Source organism: Durio zibethinus, chromosome 18 (genome assembly GCF_047325235.1).
Source record: "Durio zibethinus cultivar Kanyao isolate XHJ-2024 chromosome 18, ASM4732523v1, whole genome shotgun sequence".
Classification (NCBI taxonomy): Eukaryota; Viridiplantae; Streptophyta; class Magnoliopsida; order Malvales; family Malvaceae; genus Durio; species Durio zibethinus.
In genome coordinates this window covers 6,884,631-6,907,492 of record NC_143179.1, presented here as the reverse complement: position 1 = coordinate 6,907,492, position 22,862 = coordinate 6,884,631, and the positions used below count along the sequence as shown (strand labels likewise).

The 22,862-nt window shown below is 33.5% G+C and overlaps 3 protein-coding genes across 5 annotated transcripts; 2 read left to right on the top strand and 1 right to left on the bottom strand.

Annotated features, from left to right (window-relative positions):
* Nucleotides 1-389: 389 nt before the first annotated feature.
* On the bottom strand, nt 390-9,477 carry LOC111299112 (peroxisomal fatty acid beta-oxidation multifunctional protein AIM1-like). Of its 2 annotated transcripts, XM_022894092.2 has the most exons (18): nt 9,324-9,477; nt 9,146-9,217; nt 7,108-7,170; nt 6,914-6,970; nt 6,760-6,827; nt 6,567-6,648; nt 6,383-6,438; nt 5,535-5,837; nt 5,158-5,244; nt 4,779-4,953; nt 4,446-4,567; nt 4,099-4,262; nt 2,826-3,080; nt 2,224-2,345; nt 1,991-2,112; nt 1,618-1,766; nt 1,182-1,320; nt 390-593 (listed from the first exon to the last, which is right to left on the bottom strand). In XM_022894092.2, the coding sequence occupies exons 1-18, from the start codon at nt 9,415-9,417 to the stop codon at nt 555-557; spliced, it is 2,169 nt and encodes a 722-aa protein (XP_022749827.2). In that variant the 5' UTR covers nt 9,418-9,477; the 3' UTR covers nt 390-554. The 2 variants fall into 2 exon arrangements, with proteins under 2 accessions (XP_022749827.2, XP_022749828.2); XM_022894093.2 differs by lacking the exon at nt 2,826-3,080.
* Nucleotides 9,478-13,124: 3,647 nt separating this feature from the next.
* Nucleotides 13,125-15,795, top strand: LOC111300339 (putative protein ABIL5). 2 transcript variants are annotated; one of them, XM_022895971.2, is made up of 8 exons: nt 13,125-13,448; nt 13,553-13,635; nt 14,466-14,613; nt 14,712-14,811; nt 14,920-14,965; nt 15,034-15,194; nt 15,303-15,364; nt 15,491-15,795. In XM_022895971.2, the coding sequence occupies exons 1-8, from the start codon at nt 13,371-13,373 to the stop codon at nt 15,584-15,586; spliced, it is 774 nt and encodes a 257-aa protein (XP_022751706.2). In that variant the 5' UTR covers nt 13,125-13,370; the 3' UTR covers nt 15,587-15,795. The 2 variants fall into 2 exon arrangements, with proteins under 2 accessions (XP_022751706.2, XP_089602932.1); XM_089746806.1 differs by having other exon boundaries at nt 13,234-13,448; nt 14,920-14,959.
* Nucleotides 15,796-17,907: 2,112 nt separating this feature from the next.
* LOC111299111 (aspartate aminotransferase 3, chloroplastic-like) lies at nt 17,908-22,684 on the top strand. Its single transcript, XM_022894091.2, has 12 exons — nt 17,908-18,094; nt 18,428-18,499; nt 18,619-18,680; nt 18,770-18,853; nt 19,014-19,113; nt 19,212-19,332; nt 19,589-19,752; nt 19,902-20,043; nt 20,790-20,901; nt 21,259-21,353; nt 21,634-21,754; nt 22,461-22,684. The coding sequence occupies exons 6-12, from the start codon at nt 19,266-19,268 to the stop codon at nt 22,543-22,545; spliced, it is 786 nt and encodes a 261-aa protein (XP_022749826.2). The 5' UTR covers nt 17,908-18,094; nt 18,428-18,499; nt 18,619-18,680; nt 18,770-18,853; nt 19,014-19,113; nt 19,212-19,265; the 3' UTR covers nt 22,546-22,684.
* Nucleotides 22,685-22,862: the final 178 nt, after the last annotated feature.

Genomic DNA, 22,862 nt, shown 5'->3' with positions numbered 1-22,862 from the left:
CCATAAAGTGCTGCCGTACCCATGAAGATAATCCGAGGCGTAAGCCTCAAATTCAAATAGTGAAATGAAATGGGCGAAATAAAATTTATAAAATGAAAGATTTTTTTTAGAAAGTGTAAGTAATACAAATGCATGATGTAGTCTTTACGAATAAGAGAGTTTCTCTTTTAATCCTAAATCGTATATACAAAAATTAAGATTTTAATACCACTCAGTTCAGTAATATTGAAGTCAATTTCAAATTCGTGAATTTTGTAAAACAGTAACTGAAAAATGAAAAAAATTATAGCATGTCAAGCCAATGTATATTCCTTGACATTACTAAATATTTATACGAAGAAACACATTTATTATTTACATTAAGAAACAATGAATTATTAAAATTAAAATTGTATTAAAACCATAATTTTTATTGCTTTTAAACCATTCGGAGTTTCTCAGATAGTAACGATTGGAAGACACTTATATTTGAAACCAAATTCTTATTAATTTTATTACCATCCACTACCACACAGCTGGCTTAATGACTGGGTGAATTTGAACTTTCATAAGCCTTAGAGCCTTGATGATGGAGATGACGTTGCCGGCGCACTCTGCAAAATAGAAAAAGGTTAACATGAACATCATAATCTTCTTTCCTTTGTAAACTCAATTTTGATAGAGAAAAATGGGACAAACATTACGCGTCTAAGAGCGGAAAAATGGATGCGGGCCTAAACTTAACCACAGAAATGTTTTGAAAATTGCAGCCAGGGTGAAATCTCAGCCGAGAGTACCCTAATATAGCTGGATCGAGTTAATACCATTTACAGGCTCGAGCTCGACTTCACTTGAAAATTCAAAACTCAAAGCTCAACTTAAACTCAATCAAACTTCATTTTTCATGTTCAAGTCTGACTCAAAATTTAACTAAATCACTTGAGCTAAGTTCGATTAGATTTTGATAAAATTGCAAATATTAACATTAAATTATATTTTTACCATTTATTTATATACATATACTACAAAGTAAAAATTCAATTAAACTAAAGAGCCTTTTGAATTGAGTATTAAACTATTTGAACTCGACTCGTTAGACCCTTACATGCAACGATGTACGTAGGAATCTAAGCAATGCCAAGTTTAATAACATTCGATAAAGATGAAAAAAATATTCAGACCAAAAAGGATGAGGATCTTACCAATGGGATGCCCTTAATGGCTCTTTCTTCCAAAAACTTTGATGGTTTATAGAAGTTGCCATAAATTTCCGACCATCTTTTTAGATTTTTATATACATGGTTTGCCCCTACTGTATCTGCCCAAAATACTATACCACCACTGCCAAAAAGAAGATAATCACTGTCAAATGTGGGAGAAAAACTCGAAAGCAAAGTGATTTTCTGGACTAACCCAGAACCATACTACAAATAACAATTCCCAAACACGTGAATTGATCCTAAAATGAACGTACAAATGAATCAAACAATATTGTAAATCAGATAATATTTAGGACAAACCTTGCAACGACATTAAAAAAGTTGTCAAATAAAACAAAAACTGTCCGTGAATTTTCCTCACCCAACACCAAAAAAAAAAGTATGAAAGAGCAACTGCCCCCAAGGCCCAAAGATTTACCGATAAGATGGGAAGCTCATTCCAAGAACAGATGCAATATCCAAGTCAGATGCTCGAACCACGATCCCTTCATGGAGAACCCGGCATGCCTCATTAACTACTGGGAAGAGTATCATCTCCAGAATTTCTTTATCAGTAACTGATATAGGCTGTAAAACAATTACAATAACAATGCATTAGCTAATTTGCCTAAAAAAGCAACAGAAAAGGTGATTGCAGTTGCTTTTTATTTTGCTAAGCAGGTGATTGCAGTTGTTCTCCTGTCTTTTATAGCCTGCTGCCAACAACTCAACCATGGGACAATAAATCTTAAAAGTTGGCAATCAGTGGACAAATTTTTATGCCTATAGACTTATTTTGGAGGCAAGTGTACCTTTCCACCAGGCATAATTTTGGTAAGCTGTCTAGACTCCTCAATAATAGGTAACACTGAAGGATCAGGTTTTGGCTTGCTTCCCTTCTCATAAATATAGTATCCTTTCCCATTGTTTTTCCCTGAAAGACCAAAAGTTCATAAAATGCTCCAATAACAAAGGAACGTGCATTGACAACACTATCAAAGAGGAAAAAGAATGTGACAGGATTAGAAATATAGTATTTCTTTACCATTTCGTCCATTTTTCACCAAAAGTTCAACCAATGGAGATTTGAATATTCGATCTGGGAATGCCTTTGCATATTCTTGCCCAACTGCCAAGGCCACTCCATAGCCAGCTAAGTCTTGAAGTCTGCAAGAATTGCAAAAGAGAAGCATAACTTATCACCATCCATCCAGAATACACCAAGATATAAAGTTCATATGTATTGCTTCAAACCGAATTGCCACAATCAGATGAACTGAAATCTGATCACTACTAGAACTCTAAGATTAACTGATCTGTTCCCCAAGCCATCAGTGGCATCCAGATAGTAATATGAATCATTAGTGGTGTGTGTTTGTGCTTGTGTAGATGCACCAATATGTGGCAATTATTTATGCCTTAGATTTACCCTTCCAGAAAGACCAGTGATACCCAGCTTTTCAGTTGCATAAGCATATATTATGCTGAAATCATCATTATACCCAAGCTACAACCAAGAATGATGACAGTTCCATGACACACAATTTATTTGGTTGATTTCCTCTCTATTTAAGGAGATCATCAAAGTTGTAAACATATGTACTCAAATCATGAAAAAGCTGTCTAATGCTAAAGAAAGAAGATTACTGGAAAGGACCCAAAGGAAGGCCAAAATTGCTGATCACCCGGTCAATTCTGAACACATCAACACCTAAATTGACCAATAATTGTGCACCTTGCCCATAGGGGAAGAATGTCCGATTGACCGCAAAGCCGGTGCAATTACCAACCACAACAGGAACTTTCTTTATTTCTTTCCCAACTGTCATAAGATCAAGAATTACTTGTGGGGAAGTTTTTTGTGTTCTTACAATCTCCAAAAGAGGCATCACATGGGCAGGACTGTGAGAGATCCAAGTCAAATAAAAAGATAAGAAAAGGCTGGTTTATTAAGGATCAATATCAGACAATATATTCAACAAAAGAAATTAGACAATACAAACTATAGTGCAATTGTCCAAAAACTTCAATTTCAGTTATGCAAAGAGCATATGACAGTTAGGAGACCAACTCATTTCATGTAAGGTCTAATCTGTTCTTTTCAAGTAACGTCAGTTCCTTAAATATTCATTTCTTTAAACTCTGCAAAGAAATCTTATACATCTTGTTCCATTCATCATTTATCCTAAGGCCAAAATTCATGTTTGTTTAAACAGGGTTTCCTCATAAACAAACAAATCCCAAGAAATTAATTAATTGTCCATGGTGTGAAGAGATGAAAAAAATACATTAGGAAAGGAAGAAATCAAAGCTTCTGAGGAATAGCATTCGTGTTATCAAAATCATTCTGGACTGCTAAGTGCCATTGACTCCAAGACTGTCTACATAAGAAACACTCAGAATCATTCTAGTGCTATGCTAAACACAAAAGTTCAATGTAACCAAAAGAAAGAAGAGGAAGGTGGTAAAAAATGAAGGGTTCAAAGGACCTTCTGTTCCTCAACAGCATTATGAGATCTTAGAAGGGATCTATTTGATCTTGGATGATCCTATTAATTATGATAGAAGTATAACTACTGATTATTACTATACGAGTTAAAAATAAAAAATGTAAAGATATGTGAGAAATGAAGAGAAAGTTTGACAGCTAGGCAAAGTATTCTTTGTGTACATCACTTATAAAGATTATATTACAAGGCTCCTTAAAATCATTCACAACTCCTGCAGAAATATCAGCCTCTCAATATACTTGAGGAGCACAAGATGCAAGTGGAAGGACTGTAGCTCCAAAAGTACCAAATAAAGCCTTTCAAAAAGTCATGGAGGATTTATATGTTAGATTCCTCCATATATAACGCATATGATAGATAATTAGAAAGGCAATAACATGTCAGCAAAAGAGGAAAATAAGTTTGATAACCTGAAAAAGTGAGCTCCTATAACATGATCTTGTGATTTTATTTTTTCTCCAATTAAATTGAGGTCAATAGTGGATGTGTTTGTTGCCAAAATGCAGTGAGGAGGGCAGGCCTTCTCTATCTCACTAAATATTTTTTGCTTTAATGGGACATTTTCAACAACAGCCTGCAAAGAGAAACTGCATTAGAAATACTTCATTGCAAATCCTCTTAACATCAGAAAAACCAAAGTTAAGTACAGACTAGAGATTGACAAATTTTGAGTAAAGATAGTCATGAGAGTTTACGTGTGGCCAGGCCATGGCAATCAATAGTTCAGAAATGTTACAAATTTCATAACATGTCTCACCTCTATGACCATGTCTACATCTTTAAATTCAGTGTAATCCAAAACTCCTTTAAGCATTGAGAGAGCTTTTTCTGCCTTATCATTTGTCAATTTTCCTTTAGCCACTAAACCTCGAATATTTGCTGCCAACAAAAATCAAAAAAGAGAAGAAAAAAGATAGCATTAAATTTCTATAACTTGTAAATAGTTCCACATGTAACATATACCTTAAAATAATCATTAATGTTATATTTTAAAATAAGAATTAGAATGTCATAATTCCTTGCCAAGAAAACACTACTACCATCAGTTTATTGGCTATTAAAAGAGCAACCATAAACTATGAATAACCACCTTCAATCATTTTTATTCCTTTCAGGAGATATTCAGAGTTAACTTCCTTGAGAACAACAAATATATTGCTCACAATAAGAGCCGTAGCAATTCCAGAGCCCATTAGGCCTCCACCAATAATAGCAACTTTCTTTGTTTGCCTTGGTTTTAGACCAACATCAGTAACATTTGGCACCTGCAAAAGTAAAATTTCAGAGAAAAAATACCACAAAAGATCCCAATTGGTTGTGTGACTTCAATATCAACTTTAAAGTTTGAATTACTCCACTACATATAGACAACCAACTATTTCACAAGGCAAGTGCCACCGCTGGCTTAATTACTGCCGAAGGAATTAAAATGAGAAAAGGTGCAAAATGTTCCAGGTATCAGCAATTACCTTTGATGTAGCACGCTGGGCAAGGAACACATGAACAAGACCTTTTGCAGTGTCTGAAAGAACTAACTCTTTAAAAACTTTGGCCTCCTGCATATATAAATTCCAATTTGAAAAATAAATATGAATGGATAGCAATCCAAATGTTTAAGTACAGCTGAGTCAAGATTCTTATGAGACTAAACATTATCACATATAAGATTAAAGGGATCCTACAAAATCCATCACTGCACACCACAAAAGTTTATGAGATACTATTATAAAAGCTCTATTAAAAAAAAAAAAGCATTCATGTAAACAACTAAACATCAGAAGCAATTTCTTCAGCAAGGAAGACAATTACGCAAGTAAACGCAGTACGTCTCAAAACCAAAATCTACCTGTAGAACTCCATTATATCCCCCATGGACAATGCCTTCCTCAATTACATCTAGACATGCCTGATGCTGAGGCAAATTAGGGGCAGTCTTTTTGGCTTGTTGTCTTGCAATTTTTAACACCTTCCGTGCTTCAGACAGGGATCCAATCTTGTCTGTTCTGTGAAGGGAACGCAACCACGGTTTACGTCTCTCTACAATGTCCAAAGCCCATTTGCGAGAAACCTTCAGCAACTCTTCAAAAGGGACAAGAGCATCAATAAGACCAAGTTTCTTCCCTTCTTCAGACATGATTGGTTTGGATGACTGCAAAGCATTTTACATGTATGAATTAGATTTACCAAGTGAAAAAAGTGAACTCCACAACCATTAACAATGAAAAGCATTTTAAAGTTCAGACGGTGAAGGATACAACATCAGCTTAGGGTCTTATGATAAGGAACACAGGTAGATTTGCAGTTTCATCCTATCATGAAATTAGAACAATTAAAGCAAAATTAAATCCAATTATTGATTTTAACCATGAGTAACTACTAAAAAAATTCATCATAAAAATATTCTTAGTTGGAAAATAAACTTTTTCTTAATCCACTGGAGGTGTCCAGCAACTAGTTTACAACAAAGGAATGAAAACCTAATGACAATGTTTTCTAACTCTAGTAGAAGATGTAATTAATACCATGAACTTTTTAATATGTTGATGAATACCCCCTCTCTCCATCCCTCCCCTTTTGTAGTGATGAATAGGTAAAATCACAGTGCAGAATAAATTACAAGCCCCTAAAAATAGGAAAAATAAGTTAACTAGTCATTCAAAAATTTCAAAAAGCATCACAGACAGGAATTATTACCAGCATGATTTCAATGGCCTTTGACAGCCCTACAAGCCTTGGAAGACGTTGTGTGCCTTTTGAAAGAGCCATAGCATAACAAGTCAGTCAATGCTTGAAAAGTACAAACTAGTAGTTATCATCCAAACTCCAAATAATTGCACATCTGCACATGTTTTTGTCAGACATATACTAGTGGCTTTACCTCCAAACCCAGGAATCACTCCAAGTGACAATTCTGGCAAGCCAAGTTGAGCTCTAGGGGCAGCAATACGTGCATGGCAACCCTGCATAAGAATAACAAGGATTAGACAACTGAGAAAATTTAGGCGGACAAAAATTTGTTAGCAAAAGAAGTTAATCACGTTACATATTCATCAAGAGACAAAAGAACAAACCATTGCCAATTCTAAGCCACCTCCAAGAGCCAATCCTTCAACAGCTGCCACAACAGGCTTCTTGCAATCTGAGAGGGTGAAAAGAATCGCATAAGATGGGCCATAAATAACAGTAAAAAGAACACTCAAAATAAGTAAAAGGATGAGGAAAGACCTTCAATAGCATTAACAACAAGATCAATGGAGACATCGGGCATAATCGATACATCACCTGTTTAACCACCAATCAAATAGAGATTGTAAATTTCCACTTCTCATTAAGTTTAAGTAATTAACTTTTTATAAAATTAACCGCACAAAAAAGAACTGCAAACAGTCTAATTAATTAACTAACAAACAAGCTCATACCGGTTTCGTGAACTTTCTGGAAAACATTGATATCAAAACCACCAGAAAACCTTCCTCCCTTGCCTTCATTAACCAATTCAAAAATATAATAAAATCAGTAAGCAGAATTCCAAGAATTAGCATCCAAACCTTACAATAAAAATTTAACATAAGATAATACAACAACAACACACTAAGCCTTATATCCCATACTTTGGGGTCGGCTGCATGAAAAATCAAATAAGAGAATCAAGTTAGGTTGTAATTTGAATCTTCTTGCACCACTCATTTCTATCAACAACCAGCTTTTCATCTAATTCCTTAACCATCATATCGTTTTTTATTACTTGCATCCATATCTTTCATGGTCTACCTCCAGATGTTTTGATCTCTCCCAAATCTAGAAACTCAATTCTCCTAACCAGTGCATAGCTAAGCTTACGTTTCACATGTCCAAACAATCGCAAATAGCCCTATCTCATCTTCTCTTCAATTCGAACTACCCCTAATTTTTCTTGAATCTCTTCATTTCTGATTTTGTCTCTTCTAGTCTTACCACACATCCATCTAAGCATCCTCATTTCTGCCACATTCATTTTCTTCTCATGTTGTTTCTTAACACCCTAACACTTAGTTCCATATAGTAATGCAGGCCTTACAATTGTTTTACAGCTTCGCTTTTAACTTTAAAGGCATGTTGCGATCACAAAACATACCCAATGCACTTCACCACCTCGTCCATCCTGCTTGAATCTTATGTTTGACATCTACTTCTATCTAAGTATCACTTTGAATAATTGATCTCAAATATCAAAACTAACTACTCTTTGGTACTCCATCACCATCCAACTTAATCACACTAGTACCCACTTCTTTGTGACTACTAAACTTGCATTCCATATATTCAATTTTAGATCTACTCAATTTAAAACCTCGAGACTCCATTGTTCTCCTCCATAATTCTAATTTTGTATCAAAGGCGTCACAAGTTTCAGCAACTAAGACTATATCGTCAGCAAATAACATACACCATGGCACCTTATCTTGGATACATTCAGTGAGCTCGTCTATAATTAATGCAAAATGGAAAGGACTTATTGCTGAGCCTTGATGTAATCTTAAGGTAATAGGGAAGCTATCTGTCATGCCCCCAATCATCTTCACATTCGTTACCACTCTTTCATACGTATCTTTAACTATGTTGATGTACTTTAAAGGGACTCTTTCTTCATTAAGGCCCACCAGAGCGCCTCTCGAGGAACTCTATCGTATGCTTTCTCTAAGTCGATAAATGCCATATGTAGATCTTTCTTTCTTACCCGAAAACCCTCCAATAAAAACCTCAAAAGGTGGATCATCTCTATTGTGGAGTGTCCTAGTACAAACCCAAATTAGTTTTTGGAAATAGTGACTTCACATTGTAACCTACATTCAACTATTCTCTCCCAAAGTTTCATAGTATAACTCATAAGTTTTATTTCTCAATAATTCGAGCAATCTTATACATTGCCTTTATTCTTGTCTAAGGAAAAAGAGTGCTCTTCCTCAATTCTTTTGGCATCTTTGGATAAGCCAAATTTTGTTAAAAAGATCCGTCAACCATCTTATCCCTATTTCACCTAAGCATTTATAGACTTCAATCAAGATTCCATATGGTCCTATAGCTTTCTTTAATCTCATCCTTCTCAAAGCCTCTTTATGTAACTTTTAATATTACACTTAAACACACCATTCACACCCTAAGAAGGTATGTTCAACCCACCTATATCATGCTCAAAATAGCTATTAAAGAAATTATCAAAATTATTTTTCCAACTCTTTTTAATCTCCTCATCTTTCACTAAAGCTCATCCGTCCTTGCCTTTGATGCGTCTAACACCATTAAGATTTCTACTCTTCTTATCTTTCGTCTTAGCAATTTTGAACAGTTCTTTTTCTCCAACTTTTGTCTCTAGTAACTCCTCATGGATCATACTCTTTGAGTCTTGAATATAAGATAATCATAAAAAAAAAAAAAAGATTCTTTTAAATTTGATTAGATTAAAAACTCGAAACTCACCGGTTAGAACAATAGCTTTGACATCGCTTCTCCTCGTCGCCTCATGAAATTTCTCCTTCAATCCCGCAATAGCTGCAACAATAAAAGAAGAAAATCAAATCAAATCACCAAATCGTAAATGAAGAGCGAAAAAAGAAATGAAAAGAAAGCGATAAAGTTTGGCTGAGCAAAGCTTTACTGGGAATAGCTAAGGCGTTAACGGGAGGATCGGAGATGGCGATAACTGCAACGCCGTCGTTTCCGACCTCCATCGTCACTCGAATTTGCGACATCGATCTTTTCGGCTTTTCTTTCAATTATGGATCTTTCTAAAGCGGATATATGAAATAAGCTTGGATTAAGGTGCCGTGCTTCACTCTATATACTCGTCGAGTAGAAAATAGCTTTTGACCCAAAAAAAATATTTCCACCTTTTTTTTAATATTTTCTCGAATACTACAGTGTAACAGATATAACATATTGCGGTACTGCATCATGTGCCACGTGGATATTTGGCCGTCATGGCCGTCCAATCCTGATCCCATGAAAAGCGTGACGTTAGGACGTACGAACTACGTCGTTTTAATCTCTAACAACCGCGGTCAACGCTCGGTTTGGCTTTTTTGGCTCCTTTATGAAAGAAAAAGATATTCATCGTTTTTATGAGTGATTGATTTTTTTTTTTTTTTTGCGTTCACGACTCATATATCAATATTATTATTTTTTTATTTTATAAAAATCATCATATTATGTAAGATAAGAAAATAAATATTATATTTATATTCATTTCGATTTAAATAAAATTTAAATTTAATTTATCAATTAAATTAAATTTAAATATTTTTATATTTAATTAAAATAATTTATAAATCTAATTAAAATTTTATGTTTTAATTATTTTAATTAATAAAATATTTTTAATTAGAACTCAAACACAAATAATTAAATTTTATTGAATATAAAAATTAAATTTATTTTTAAATATTAATAAATTTAATCAAATGAATTCGAGTAATTTAATTTTTATCTCAAATTAAATTCAAATTAAAATAATAAAATTTGATTAAATTTAAACTTAATTTTAAATATTAAATTTTAAATCAAATTTAAATTTAAATTTAAATTTATTTTAATTTAAATTTAACCGAATACACTGATAATGCAAGACTACTCGTAATACAAGCAAAAGAGAATCTTAGCCCCCAAAATTTAAACTTTTAAAATATAGAGGTTAAAGTTACATTTAACGCATACGCGTTAAGAGATTATCAATGAGCTTTTCTATGTATTCAGACTACACAAAATTAAACTATCAAGATACATTTCTTCGTGTAATTGCCACTTTTAATTTTACCTTAAATTTTTTTCTTCCTCCATTATATATATATATATAATAAGATATATTAATGAAAAAAATTAATATTTAATATAATATTAATTAATTTTTTAAAATTAAATATTAATATCCGCCACTAAATTATCATGGCAAAGAAAAAAAAATAGTTTATACAGAATTTGAAGCCCTTTCCTACAGATGGATTATTTCAACAAATTTCTCATTTTGCGTTACAAAGATTTCAGAAAATTAAAATAGGGATAAAAACCAATTTCTTTATATGACTAAAAATACTTTGGGAGCAAATTCTAAGTACTTGTTCTATTTATCTGCACGACTTTTTTTAATTATGTCCTTTCCATTTCTTACCATCCCTCTCTGTATCTGTAAGTACTCTTTACCTTTTACCGCTCTCAACTTCGATTGTTTTTCTCATTTTCGTCATCCTTCACCTCCAAAGGACAAAATTTCTCAACCTTTTGTAAGATAAAGTCATGTTAGACACTACTTCATGCAAAGTTATCCACAAAAGACTATGAAACCTCAAGAAAGACTGGATATTCTGAAAGTAAGAAAGAAAGTGGTTCTGGGTTTAGCTCTTTAAGGTCCGGAGATGAGGGAGTAGAAAGAAACTACTTGGAAAATCTTTTTAATTCATTGTTGGAAGGGATTGCTGAAAAGAGGAGGTATGGAAAGGATAAGAATGCAAGAAAAAGAGATTTATTTTTTTGGAAAAACGAAGAGAAATGGGTTCTAGGAATTCTTCATTGAGGGCTAAATATGAGATTATGGGGCTTAAACTGAAATCTTCTAACCTATGGACAATTCAGTGGCTAAGGATGGTGATGGCGGTGGTGGGAGAGAAAAAGATGGGGAAAATTTCTAAGAAATGTAACGCTAATTCATCTGAAGTATACTTGAGGATTCAGTTGGATATGTGTTCAAAGAAGGGGATGTGATGGAGCCATGGGGGCAATTCAGTTGTATGATAAGGCTCTGAAAATAGGTTTTAGAATGGGGCATTTAGCAGTACCATTATGCCGTGCTTGTGATTTTTTTCTTCTGCAGTTAGGGATGAGTAAATGATCAATTCGGTCGGTTTGATTTGAAAAAATCAATAATCGACTTAATCGATTTTTATTTAACAAATAATCGAACCGATCAAATATTAGTAAATAACCGACCATAACCGAATCGACTAAAATCAGTTCGGTTCGATCGATTCGGTTAAATAATCGATTTTTTATCATTTTTTTTTATTATGAATAATTATTTAACTATAAATTCAATTCAATAAAATTCAAACTCTAGTATCATTCAAACTAAATTACTAAAAAATTTAATAATTTTAAAAATATTTTAACAAAAAAAAATAAATAAAAATATTTATCTCAATTTTTTTATTTTTAATTATTAAAAAATCGATTAATTCGATCAATACGGTTATCAAATTTAAAAATTGAAAACCGATTGAATTAATCAATTTAATCGATTTAAAAAATCGATTATAATTAAAACCGAATAAATCGAATCGATTCAATCGAATTCACTCGATTTTGATCGATCTAATCGATCCAAACCGACTTTTGCTCCCCCCTATCTGCAGCAGTGGATGTTGTTCAACCTGTTAAAAGTGGTAGTGGTAGTGGTAGTCGACCTTTAAATATGTTACACGTTTCCAATGAAGCTGGGGATATGAATTCAATGGGGTTAGGTGAACCGGTAGATAAGGATAGTGAGAATTCTAGTCCTTCAGAGTTCAGAATTAAATAATCCTTTTTTAAACAAGGGAATATTGGTTGAAAGTGGAAGGAGCCAGGGGAGTACTAATAAATTGGAGGTTAGTTTTCCTGACAAGAACTTAATTCAGTTTTCAAATGGGTTTGCAAAGCCATTTGAAATATACAAAAATATAATAGATATTTTGCCAGCTTCCGTCTCCTCCGATCAATGCACAGTTCTATCAGAAATAGAAGCTGCAAAGCTGCTAGGTAACTGTGTAATTGATTTTCAAATATGAAGCAAGTGGCGGCCTTCTAAAGTTGCAGAAATATAAATGAAATCACGGTTGGAACCCCTTTGTATAGTTTTGAAGCCCCTGAGCTGAGTGTATGTTGATGCTTTGTGTACTAAAAGCAAGGTTTTTGTCCATTGAAGAGTTACCATTACATAGTAGGAGACTAGGACTATTTCTTTCTGGAGAGAATGGAGGAATGGGTTGGGGAAGAAGAATTGAAGGTTGCAGTTGCTTCCTATGTAATTTTGTGTACATTGAAAATCCATTGTTGTGAAGAAATCAGTTCATCTAATTTTGATTACAGTAGATTTTGCTAATAAAATCTGTTAAAATGTCTTCTAGCTTTGCAATCATTCGTCAGTGAGTCACATGCTTGCTCAGATGTCAGCCACTCAATTTACTTATCACCAGCATAATTATTCAGGTGTATATATCTGGCAGCCAAAAGTGAAATTGCAGTATCAAATTTAAGTATTCCATTATAAAGATCATACATCATACTGTATGAAATGGAGGGTATATCTACATTGATACGCCATGACAAAGTAAGTGTGTGGCAGTGGCACACTGGCTGGATGATTTTGTCAGTAAGTGACAGCTCTTTTCCGGAACAGAGTTTAAAGCAAAAAAGCTAACAACACAGGATCACGGGACTGCAATTCTTTTTTGTCATCTTTCTCTCTTATTCTCTTCGTGCCATTAAGATAAAGAATGCTCCACAGTGAAAACAGCACTAGCCTCTCTCTTCTCTCACTTTCGGAATTAACCCAAGAGTGTATACAGTCCAAAAGAAGAGACGGAGGAAAGATAAGGGAAAAGTTTGCATCATCTCTTTAACTCAGCTACTCTACTTACCATCATCAGTTAGATCTGATTTTCAAAGACAATAAAGAATGAATATTACAGAAATATTTTCTCCTCCGAATGAAGAAGATTCGGACGATGGTTTTCGATTTGACAAGTCTCTGCAGGTTTATCTCTGTCTCTCTCATTCTTCTTTTTCTTGGGGGGGTGGGGGGGTTAGTTTTCTTTATACAAAACTTCCATTTTAATGCTTGTTTTGTTTTGGTTATAGGAACTCAGAGATTTGCGGTCTCAGCTTCATTACGCTGCAGATTACTGCGAAACAACATTCTTGAACTCTGAAGAGAAGAAAGCGTAAGTTTTTCTTGATTTCTAAGCAGTCAAAATTACTGTGACTACTGAAAAACCTCGTTTGCATGTTTACCAGATGTCCCTTACATATCCTAAACATGAAAAGTTTTGTTTCTCTTCCTATTCTTCTGTTGATGGTGCGTTTTTCGTGTAACTGTCTATAATTTGGAAGTTGGTCTTTACTCCAACTCCACAACCATGAGTCTCGACACTCAGGCAGGCCATTGGCCGAACCAAGCTCTTTCATGGTTGAGTTTGAGTTATGACTGGCTCAGCTTCGCTGCAGGGTAATAGAGAAGCCATGAAGGATCATGATATTACGGACCTGCTCTGCATCTGACCCTAAATTATGGGTCCCAAACTCATTCATGACTCATTTAGAGTCCATTAGGCCGTTACTGATCAGAACCCATGACTTTCTTTTTCTTTTTCCTTCTTTTTTTTTTTCGGCTCAAGCCTCTTTCTCTTGGTCATGGCTCATGTAAAGCCTATTGCTTCAGACGCATTAACTGTGAAGTGTGAACCCACCGTTAGGTGTTGATGGGCTGGAATTTTGTACAAGTCTTGGGCTTCCTCTGTTCAAGCCCATTTTTCTTCAGATTACTTTCCTAGTTCCAACCCGTGGTCAGTGACCCTTGTGACCAATAGACGCCATTGATACAGGGCTTACCCTCTCCCAGCCCATTTGTGCCCAACCTCCTATCCATGGTAACTGGCCACTGGCCACTGACCACTGACCTTTAGACCAAATAGAGATGGACACTTGCCAAAGAGACACATTCAACTTCATGACTTACTATTAAGCTAGGATTGGTATGTTTTGTAATTTGCAGTGTGGTGGAAAACACAAAAGAGTACATATGCAAGGCTGTTGTTACCTTTGTTGATCATCTGGGGAACGTCTCTGCTAATCTAAATCACTGCATTTCCAAGACAAATGCATTTTCTGAGGCTGAGCTCCGCATCAACTGCCTAAAACAAGTCAGTGATATATTCATCTTGCTGATACTAACAACTTAATTTAGTCATTGGCAGCATTTGCAGTTCATTTATGTATGACTTGTTATATGTTCTACCAGAGACTTCTCTCATGCGAACAATTTGCTCACAAGCTTGCTCTGGCCAGAGTTCAGTGGAACCCAAATTTGCCTAGACATCACCGGCGTTATTTGTCTGCATGTAATTATTCCAAATCACCTCTCTTGCTTATGTTTATAATTAGCCAGTTACAATTCTAACTCTTTCTGTCAATTTGCTCTTTCATTTTTTTTTCCTAAATACTGCTAGCAACAATAGCAACTGTTGAGAAATCGAATGAAGACTCAAGGTCAAGGTACCATCAACTCTCTTCAATCTTCACTATATCAGTTCTATGTTTTCCAACCATTTTCCCTAATGCAGGGTTTCTATTGCTCCAAGTCCTGCAAGACTCATACACAAGCATGAGCCTGACATTGAAGGAGTGCCACTTTTCTTCTTTACCTGTACAGGCAATCCTGCATTATCTAAGAGTCCATTGCTGAGATCTAATTTCGACGAATATGACTCTGATTCAGCATTGGGTAAAACCATTTTATCAATCAACAAATTATCAAGCTATTATTTCATTTTTCCTTCAAGTATCTGATAGTTTGGTTAACTTTTCCATATTGGGGGGTCTCTTTTACCAGTGCCTGTTCGTGATGGACTCTCGATACTATCAAAGGATTCAAATCTTACCTTTCATTTCCAGGTGATTTTAGCTTGAACCACTGATCATAAAGTATATGAGTAGATAATATCTTCAATTAATAATTCCCATAACCCCATTTGCATCAAATTAGTTTCATTTAGCTTTGGTCTGATCTTATGTTTGCAGCAAGGAAATAAAAAACTTGGACGGAAAAGCTTCTATAGAAAAACATTTCAGAGTGCTGAATCTTTCATTCGACGGGCAAGAAAATCAGCAGTATGAGAAAAATTTGAAAGGGATTAATCCATGTGTTTCTTTTGATACCGTTTTTATTTTGTGCTAATCTCTTGGTGAGTTATAACTCATTGCTAGTTTTAGGTGGAGAGATGCTGAATTTTTCTAAATTTAGAGGGCTAGTACTATTGAAGGTTTATTGTAATATATTAATTCAAGGTTGCAGATGACACAGAAATGTCTTGATTACTTGTTGACATCTTTCATGTACGCTTTTGCTAGCAAATGCTAAGCAAAATTGGGTTAGTTTTTTATCAGAGAAATAATCATTTCAATTATCAAATGATTGGTTTAATTGATTAAATTTGTTATTTTTGACGAAAATAATTTTGAATTCGAATTTTATTGATAATCATTTATCAAAATCATCTCGAAATACATGATCTATAATTATTTATTTTAAATTATTAAGTACGACATATTTTATTTTGACTTAAAAAATTAAATAATTTATTTATTCCTAAAATTTTTTACAAAAAAAAAAATAACAATCAGTGTTTAAATTTAAAAAATGTACCTGCTTGCCTTTCATTTTGAATTGAAAGAGTAGTCTCGAGCCGCGCTCCTCTGCCATGCCAAGGGAAGATCGGATTGAACGGCTAGCGAACTCAACCCTTGCGGCAAGAAAACGACGCTCATAGCCCGGGTGTGGCTCCCCTTTCTTACTTCTCTTACTTTTTTTCTTTTAGGGGATTCCCCTTGCCCCCTTTGGTCTGAAATAGCCGTACGCACTCCTCATATCCCACTCTGGAGGTAGGGCCCAAGAATCCTATCTTTTTTGTTGAGTGGAAGTAGAAATGGAGTGGCTCATGCCAGACCGGAGAGATCATACTTATCGGCTAGCTCAATCGCAAATCGGGCATCCCCATGATATATTCAGCCAGCTTGTTAGCTCAGCTTGTCTCCCTCGGAATATTCGGTTTAAATTTAAAAAATGTATTACCTCCAATAATTTATTTTAAATTATTAAATATGATATCTTGTTCGAACGTATAATTTATAACATTTATCTTAAATTATTAAATACAATATATTTTATCTTCATCTAAAAAATTGAACGATTTATATAAATTTTTATAAAAAAAAATCAATACAATATGGATTTGAATTTTAAAATCACTTATATTACTTAACACTGCTATTTATTTTAAGATACTCATGGCCATGTACCTCAATGTACTTTAATAATTATGTGTGATAAATTTAGTACCATTTGATGTATTTTTGACAAACTTATCTGGTAAATTGAATAAGTTGTTTTTTTTTATCTTGACAATCTTATTTTCTAAATTCAATATCTTTAATTATATTTTTTATAAATACGTGTATTAAATTGTTAATGGTATTTTTGATATTTTGTATAGTAAATTCAATGTATTTGATAGAATTTTTTTATAATCTTGTATGATAAATTCAATGCCTTGTGATATATTCTTGATAACTTAATACAAAAAATTAAGAAATTTTTATGCATTTTTTTATAATAATATAATAAAATCAATAATTTTTTTATGTATTTTGTAAGAGTTAATATGTAAAATATCTCATGCAATATATATTTTGTCAATTAATTTAATATTTAAAAAAATAAAATTTTTATTTTAATATTTTAATATTCATTCCGTTAAATAATTTGATACTTCACATTATTCTCGTTAGTTATGTAATTAACATGATATAAATACTTAATTAAATTATATTATGTGTCATAAATATTCTCACATCAATTATTATTACGTTAGCAACAAATTTATTTTCTCTTTTTTTCAAATCTCTTTTTTTTTAATATATAATTTTTTAATTTGAAATTAAAAATAAATTTTAAATATTGTCGTAAAAAATAAATAATATGTTGATAATTGAATATTTATGTAACATATCATAATTTTATTAGATATAGATTTCAAGTAAATAAATTAATTATGTGTGTTAGATTAAAATACTAAAATATTTGATGAAATAAAAATTTTATTTTTTAATATATTAAATGAATAAAAATAAATTTAATACATGAATTTTTTTTACATTTAACCTTGATAAACTTGTATAATATATTTTTTTATTTTTTTAATAAGTCTAAAAAAATAATTTCAGTTTTTAGTCGTGGACTCGTAGATACAACTAGTACTTTTTGCTGGTGGGACCCATTTATCCATGTAAAACTCCACGGTCGTCGCCGAATCAGCAGCTCTTGAAGCCTTGTCTACGCAAAAAGTTTCGAAAGAAGGAGAAAAAAACATTCCAAGAAAAGACAAAAAAAAAACCGTCGCAAAAAGTGCACCACTGAGAAAAGCACGAGCGTCAAAGAAACCAACCAAAGAATCTCAGGTAATAAGAAACAAAAAAAATAAAATCTCCTTTCTCTGATTCTGCTGTCGAAGTTCCAGTAAAACCATAGGAAAGAAAAAAAAAAAAAAAAGCTCTTCCATTTCTCCCAAAGGCAATGGATTCGGTGTTTGCCGCCATTGTTCAAGCTCTCAAGATCCCATTCTAGGGGTAACTCATGATCAATTTCTCTCTATCTTTGGTTTATATATTTCTTTCGCGAGCTATCAATACTTTGTTTTAAGTTTGAGCCGGTCCTCTTTGTTGATTGGATCATAACGTGTTCGATAACGGGAAATCATGAACTGCGATCAAATATAACCAAAGAATTTGCTGTTTCTTATTTGCATGTGCCTGTAATATTAAAGTTTCAATTTTTTTGCTAGACTTTCATTTTAGATTAGCTTTTAGACGAAACTCGTTCGATTGATTAATGTTATTATATATTGATATAATGATTTGATTGATTTTTTATTTTTGTGAATTTTTTATTTGAACAAATAGGTTACTGTTGCTTATAACAAGGATCCCAGCCCGATCAAGTTGAATTTAGGCGTTGGTGCTTACAGAACTGAGGTATTTTAAATTTCCTTTTTTGTTTTCTCTCAAAAAATCATATTGATACAAAAAAAAAAAAGATCGGTCTTTCATTTTTTAAATGATGTTGATTTTGTTGATCTTTTATGCCATAACAGGAGGGAAAACCTTTAGTTCTCAAAGTAGTTCGGAAAGCGGAACAGCTTCTTGTTAATGACCAGTAAGCCACTCAAACCATTCTGTTTTTCATGCCTTAGTAGTGTTTTCAAATGTTTTATAAATTTTTTGCTCATGCTTTGCATATGCCAGGTCAAGAGTCAAAGTATATCTGCCTATTCTTGGTCTTGGAGAGTTCAATAAATTGAGTGCTAAGCTCATTCTTGGTGATGACAGGTAAAGAAAGGAAGAAAGAAAGGAAATGATTAAAGAAAAAAATTGCTTCTGATTCAGTTGAAATTATAGTTTATAAATGTTTGTCAAGTTCTTTTCCCATTTTTGTTGTGTTTTCTTGATAGCTTATTGGATGTTTTCTCTTTGTCGCTTTTGGGAGTAGTCCTGCTATTCGAGAGAACAGAGTGGCTACTACTCAGTGCTTGCCTGGTAGTGGTTCCTTGAGGGTTGGAGCTGAGTTTCTAGCAAAGCATTACCACCAAGTAAAATGCACAATCTTTTTCTGTTTTTAATTTTTGTAGTAAGTTATTTTTATTTAAAGAGCAAGTAATTCTTATTTTGCCTACCTTTTGTTTGCCAGCATACCATATACATTCCATTTCCATCATTGGGAGACCATTTGAAAGTTTTCACAATGGGAGGGTTGTCAGTGAAGACTTACCACTACTATGATCCAACAACTCGTGGGCTCAATTTCCAAGGTCCGAGTTAATTATTCTATCAATATGCTATACTGTGAATGAGTTGCTGCTGTTTATAAGTTCATTTCAATAAGTTATTGGAGAAACAATTGAAGTCTTCATTTATTACAGCTTGCATATGTCATTACCTTTTTATTGCCTGTTTTTGGTTTAAAATTCCTTCATACAAGTTCTCTATTGTTTATGGAACTGATATCTTGGTATTTAATTCCCCTGGTATACTAATAAAAAGAATGGCAAAACTTTTGGGAAACAGGCTTGCTAGAAGATCTTAGCGCAGCACCAGCTGGAGCTTTAGTTCTTCTTCATGCTTGTGCTCATAACCCGACTGGTGTTGACCCAACTGTTGAGCAATTGGAACAGATCCGGCAGTTGATAAGATCTAAAGGGTTATTGCCTTTCTTTGACAGTGCTTACCAGGTAATTTTCCAATATCGAATATACTTGTGGTTAAAGATATGTGTGATATTATTAGAATGCTGCATAAAAAATGCCATAGATATTAATCTTATAGTTTTAATAGGTTTTATAATGGTTAATTTACAAACACTTGAATTTTGACATTCCAGGGGTTCGCAAGTGGTAGCTTAGATGCAGATGCACAGCCTGTTCGCATGTTTGTTGCTGATGGTGGAGAATGCTTTATAGCTCAGAGTTATGCAAAAAACATGGGACTTTATGGGGAGCGTGTTGGTGCTCTCGGCATTGTAAGTTGCTGGACTTATAAATCTTGAGCAAAATTCTTTTATTATGACTAAGTAATGCTGGAGGCCTAAATCTTTTGTCTGAAAACTGTTACTCTGACAATTAAGAAGAATCTCCCCGACATTCTTTGAGACTTTTAATATATAGCCTTTTAGGTGAAAATAATTTTACCCTCTCATGTCAATTTGTCTGTCAACAAACACTGTCTGAAGTTAAAACTTTGTCACATCCATTGGTTCACGATAGAAGTGATATCGTGAAGCGGCAGGCCTTCTTTTTGTTTCATGATAAGCATGATATTTTTCCAGCAATCAGGGAAAACTGAGTGCTCTGCTTCCTTTTGCTCCCTGCTACAGTAGCATTGGACTTCAAATAAAAATGTCTTCTGTCCGTGACATTTGGAATTGTATTCCTTTAATCAGATTGAATCTGCTTTAAATAATGTAAATCCACATTTATTAAAAGAACTAACATCATGATGTCTATTGCTGCGTGGAAATAGCTAAGTGTTGTCTTTTCTTTTTCTTTTTAATTTTTTGGAATAATTTGCTATGTGCAAATGGCATTTTTCAAATATCTTGGAACTCATTGAAGATGATTGGTTTACTAGATAGCCATTAAATCGATTTCAAGAGGGAGAAGTTATATTTTACATTTTAATCACTTGCATTGCTCCATTGTTTAAGTTGTTTTATGTGAACTATGTCCTTTTGCATGGAATATAATAATAATTTTGCTTACAGGTCTGTAAGTGGCTGATGTTGCAAGCGGGGTTGAGAGCCAGTTGAAGCTTGTAATTAGGCCTATGTATTCAAGTCCACCTATTCATGGTGCGTCAATTGCAGCCACCATTCTCAAGAATAGGTGAGGCCTTTTTATGGTGTAACCAAACCAACCTCTATTTAGAACTTGTTAGATTACAGAAACTAGTAACATTTGTAAAAGTTTTCAGTAAATTGCCACAATTTGTCTTGGTGTTAGAGTTTGAAGAAAAGTGAATGTTAAGAGTCTTAAGACATTCTAATTACTGTTGACCACTGCCCAAATCGTGTAATAATAATTAGAGAAAAAGAACATGTGTTCATTTTTTGAGGTTAATTCTTTTTATCTTTGATGTTCTTGTTCAACATTGAGTGAGTTAATTACTCAAATCAAGTTAATTCACTTATGGACTGCACTTTCGTTTTTTCTCTTTTAAATTTGTTTTATTTTTCTTTGCAGTGATATGTATAATGAGTGGAAGATTGAAGTGAAAGCAATGGCAGACCGAATCATTAGCATGCGCAAACAACTATTTGACGCTTTAAGCACTAGAGGTTTTACCTAATCCTTTCTTTCTATGTTCTATAAATTTTTGTGCCCTTTTATTTTAGAATTCCTGTTTGCATGAAATGTAAGTTTGATATGTATGAGTCATTCAACATTTGTTGGACATACCTATGCAAACAACATTTGTTGGACATACCTATGCAAACAACATTTGTTGTACACAAAAAATTTGCATTTATTCTTTTCTAGTATTTTCTTCACTGTTATATCTTTGGTGAATTCCATCCGGCTAATAAACTAAACATGTTTCTATGTTCTTTTTGGCAGGCACTCCAGGTGATTGGAGTCACATTATCAAGCAGATTGGAATGTTTACTTTCACAGGGTTAAACAGCGATCAAGTTGCATTTATGACCAAAGAATACTACATTTACATGACATCTGATGGGTAAAAGATCTATTTCATTTTTCTTTTCACTTTTTTATTGATTTTTTTTTCAAATATTATTTAGGAGTGAGAGGAAGGTTGGGGTTTCTAGGCAGTTGGCAAGAAGGATATGCTTTCCTCTTTCTAAAATTCTGCTTTTTTGCAGTGAATTGCTTCTTAGCTAGAAAATCATGCCTTTAGATTTCTTCTTCCAGTGTTCTTTCACAAGTCATAATAAGATCATTTGACATCAATGTGATCAATGTTGTTCTATGATTAAACACTTCCATTCAACATGAAGAGAGCTTCTTTACTGCTATGATAAAGTTGTTTCTGTTTGAATTTATTTGGTTTTGTATTACTTAGAAATTGCATAAAATTAATAAGTACATATTCTAGGTATAGTTTGGTATTCTCTTCCTCCAATTCCAGTAGGTACCCACCTCCCTGCTCCCACACCCACCTTACAGTTAGAATTCTGGCAGTCCCTTCTGCTGTTTCATTTACTGTATCCCTTAAACCTGAACTTCATTTGCATTATTGATATTGTTATTCTACGTGTACCATTAGAAACGGGGGCTTCTGAAGTCTGTACATTTGATGAACCATAGAACTCTTTTATTGTTGTCAAAGACTGTGTCGCCCACTAATATTGATCTGTAAGTGCCCAATTTAACTGACACTATGCTAAATTTAAGTTTAAAGTCATTTTTCTTCTTCTTTGCAGGAGGATTAGCATGGCAGGTCTTAGTTCCAAGACCGTCCCTCATCTAGCCGGTGCTATACATGCTGCAGTCACTCGTGCCTGTTAGAAAAGAATTTGAAAATTGTGTGGCAAGGATTTTTGGTTCTTAGTCCATCTGTGTGAAAACTTTTTTCCCCAACTCTTTAGATCAAATAAGATTTTCCTTAATAAACACTTCACTCGAATGCAAGTTCGATTTGAAAGTCTTTCTGAAGGGTTACCGTACTTAATTGCAGCAAATCAATATACACTGAAATCACTCGAATAATTGTTTTTTAGTTTTTTTTTTTTTTCGCTCAAATAATTGTAAGATGTTTAATTATGTTTCTTAAAGACATCTGGTTCCTTTCGTGTTCGAACAACCTAGAAAAATCATCTCTAACC

Bases quoted from the DNA above. Each gene is read 5' to 3' on its own strand.
- LOC111300339 (XM_022895971.2), top strand. From the start codon at position 13,371: ATGAATATTACAGAAATATTTTCTCCTCCGAATGAAGAAGATTCGGAC. The intron at 13,449-13,552 runs GTTTATCTCTGT...TTTTGGTTATAG, and splicing joins GATTTGACAAGTCTCTGCAG to GAACTCAGAGATTTGCGGTC. The intron at 14,966-15,033 runs GTACCATCAACT...TCCCTAATGCAG, and splicing joins AATGAAGACTCAAGGTCAAG to GGTTTCTATTGCTCCAAGTC.
- LOC111299112 (XM_022894092.2), bottom strand. From the start codon at position 9,417: ATGTCGCAAATTCGAGTGACGATGGAGGTCGGAAACGACGGCGTTGCA. The intron at 7,171-9,145 runs GTGAGTTTCGAG...TGGTTAATGAAG, and splicing joins CAAAGCTATTGTTCTAACCG to GCAAGGGAGGAAGGTTTTCT. The intron at 6,971-7,107 runs GTATGAGCTTGT...GTGGTTAAACAG, and splicing joins CCAGAAAGTTCACGAAACCG to GTGATGTATCGATTATGCCC.
- LOC111299111 (XM_022894091.2), top strand. From the start codon at position 19,266: ATGGGAGGGTTGTCAGTGAAGACTTACCACTACTATGATCCAACAACT. The intron at 20,044-20,789 runs GTTGCTGGACTT...CAGGTCTGTAAG, and splicing joins TGGTGCTCTCGGCATTGTAA to TGGCTGATGTTGCAAGCGGG. The intron at 20,902-21,258 runs GTGAGGCCTTTT...TTTTCTTTGCAG, and splicing joins GCCACCATTCTCAAGAATAG to TGATATGTATAATGAGTGGA.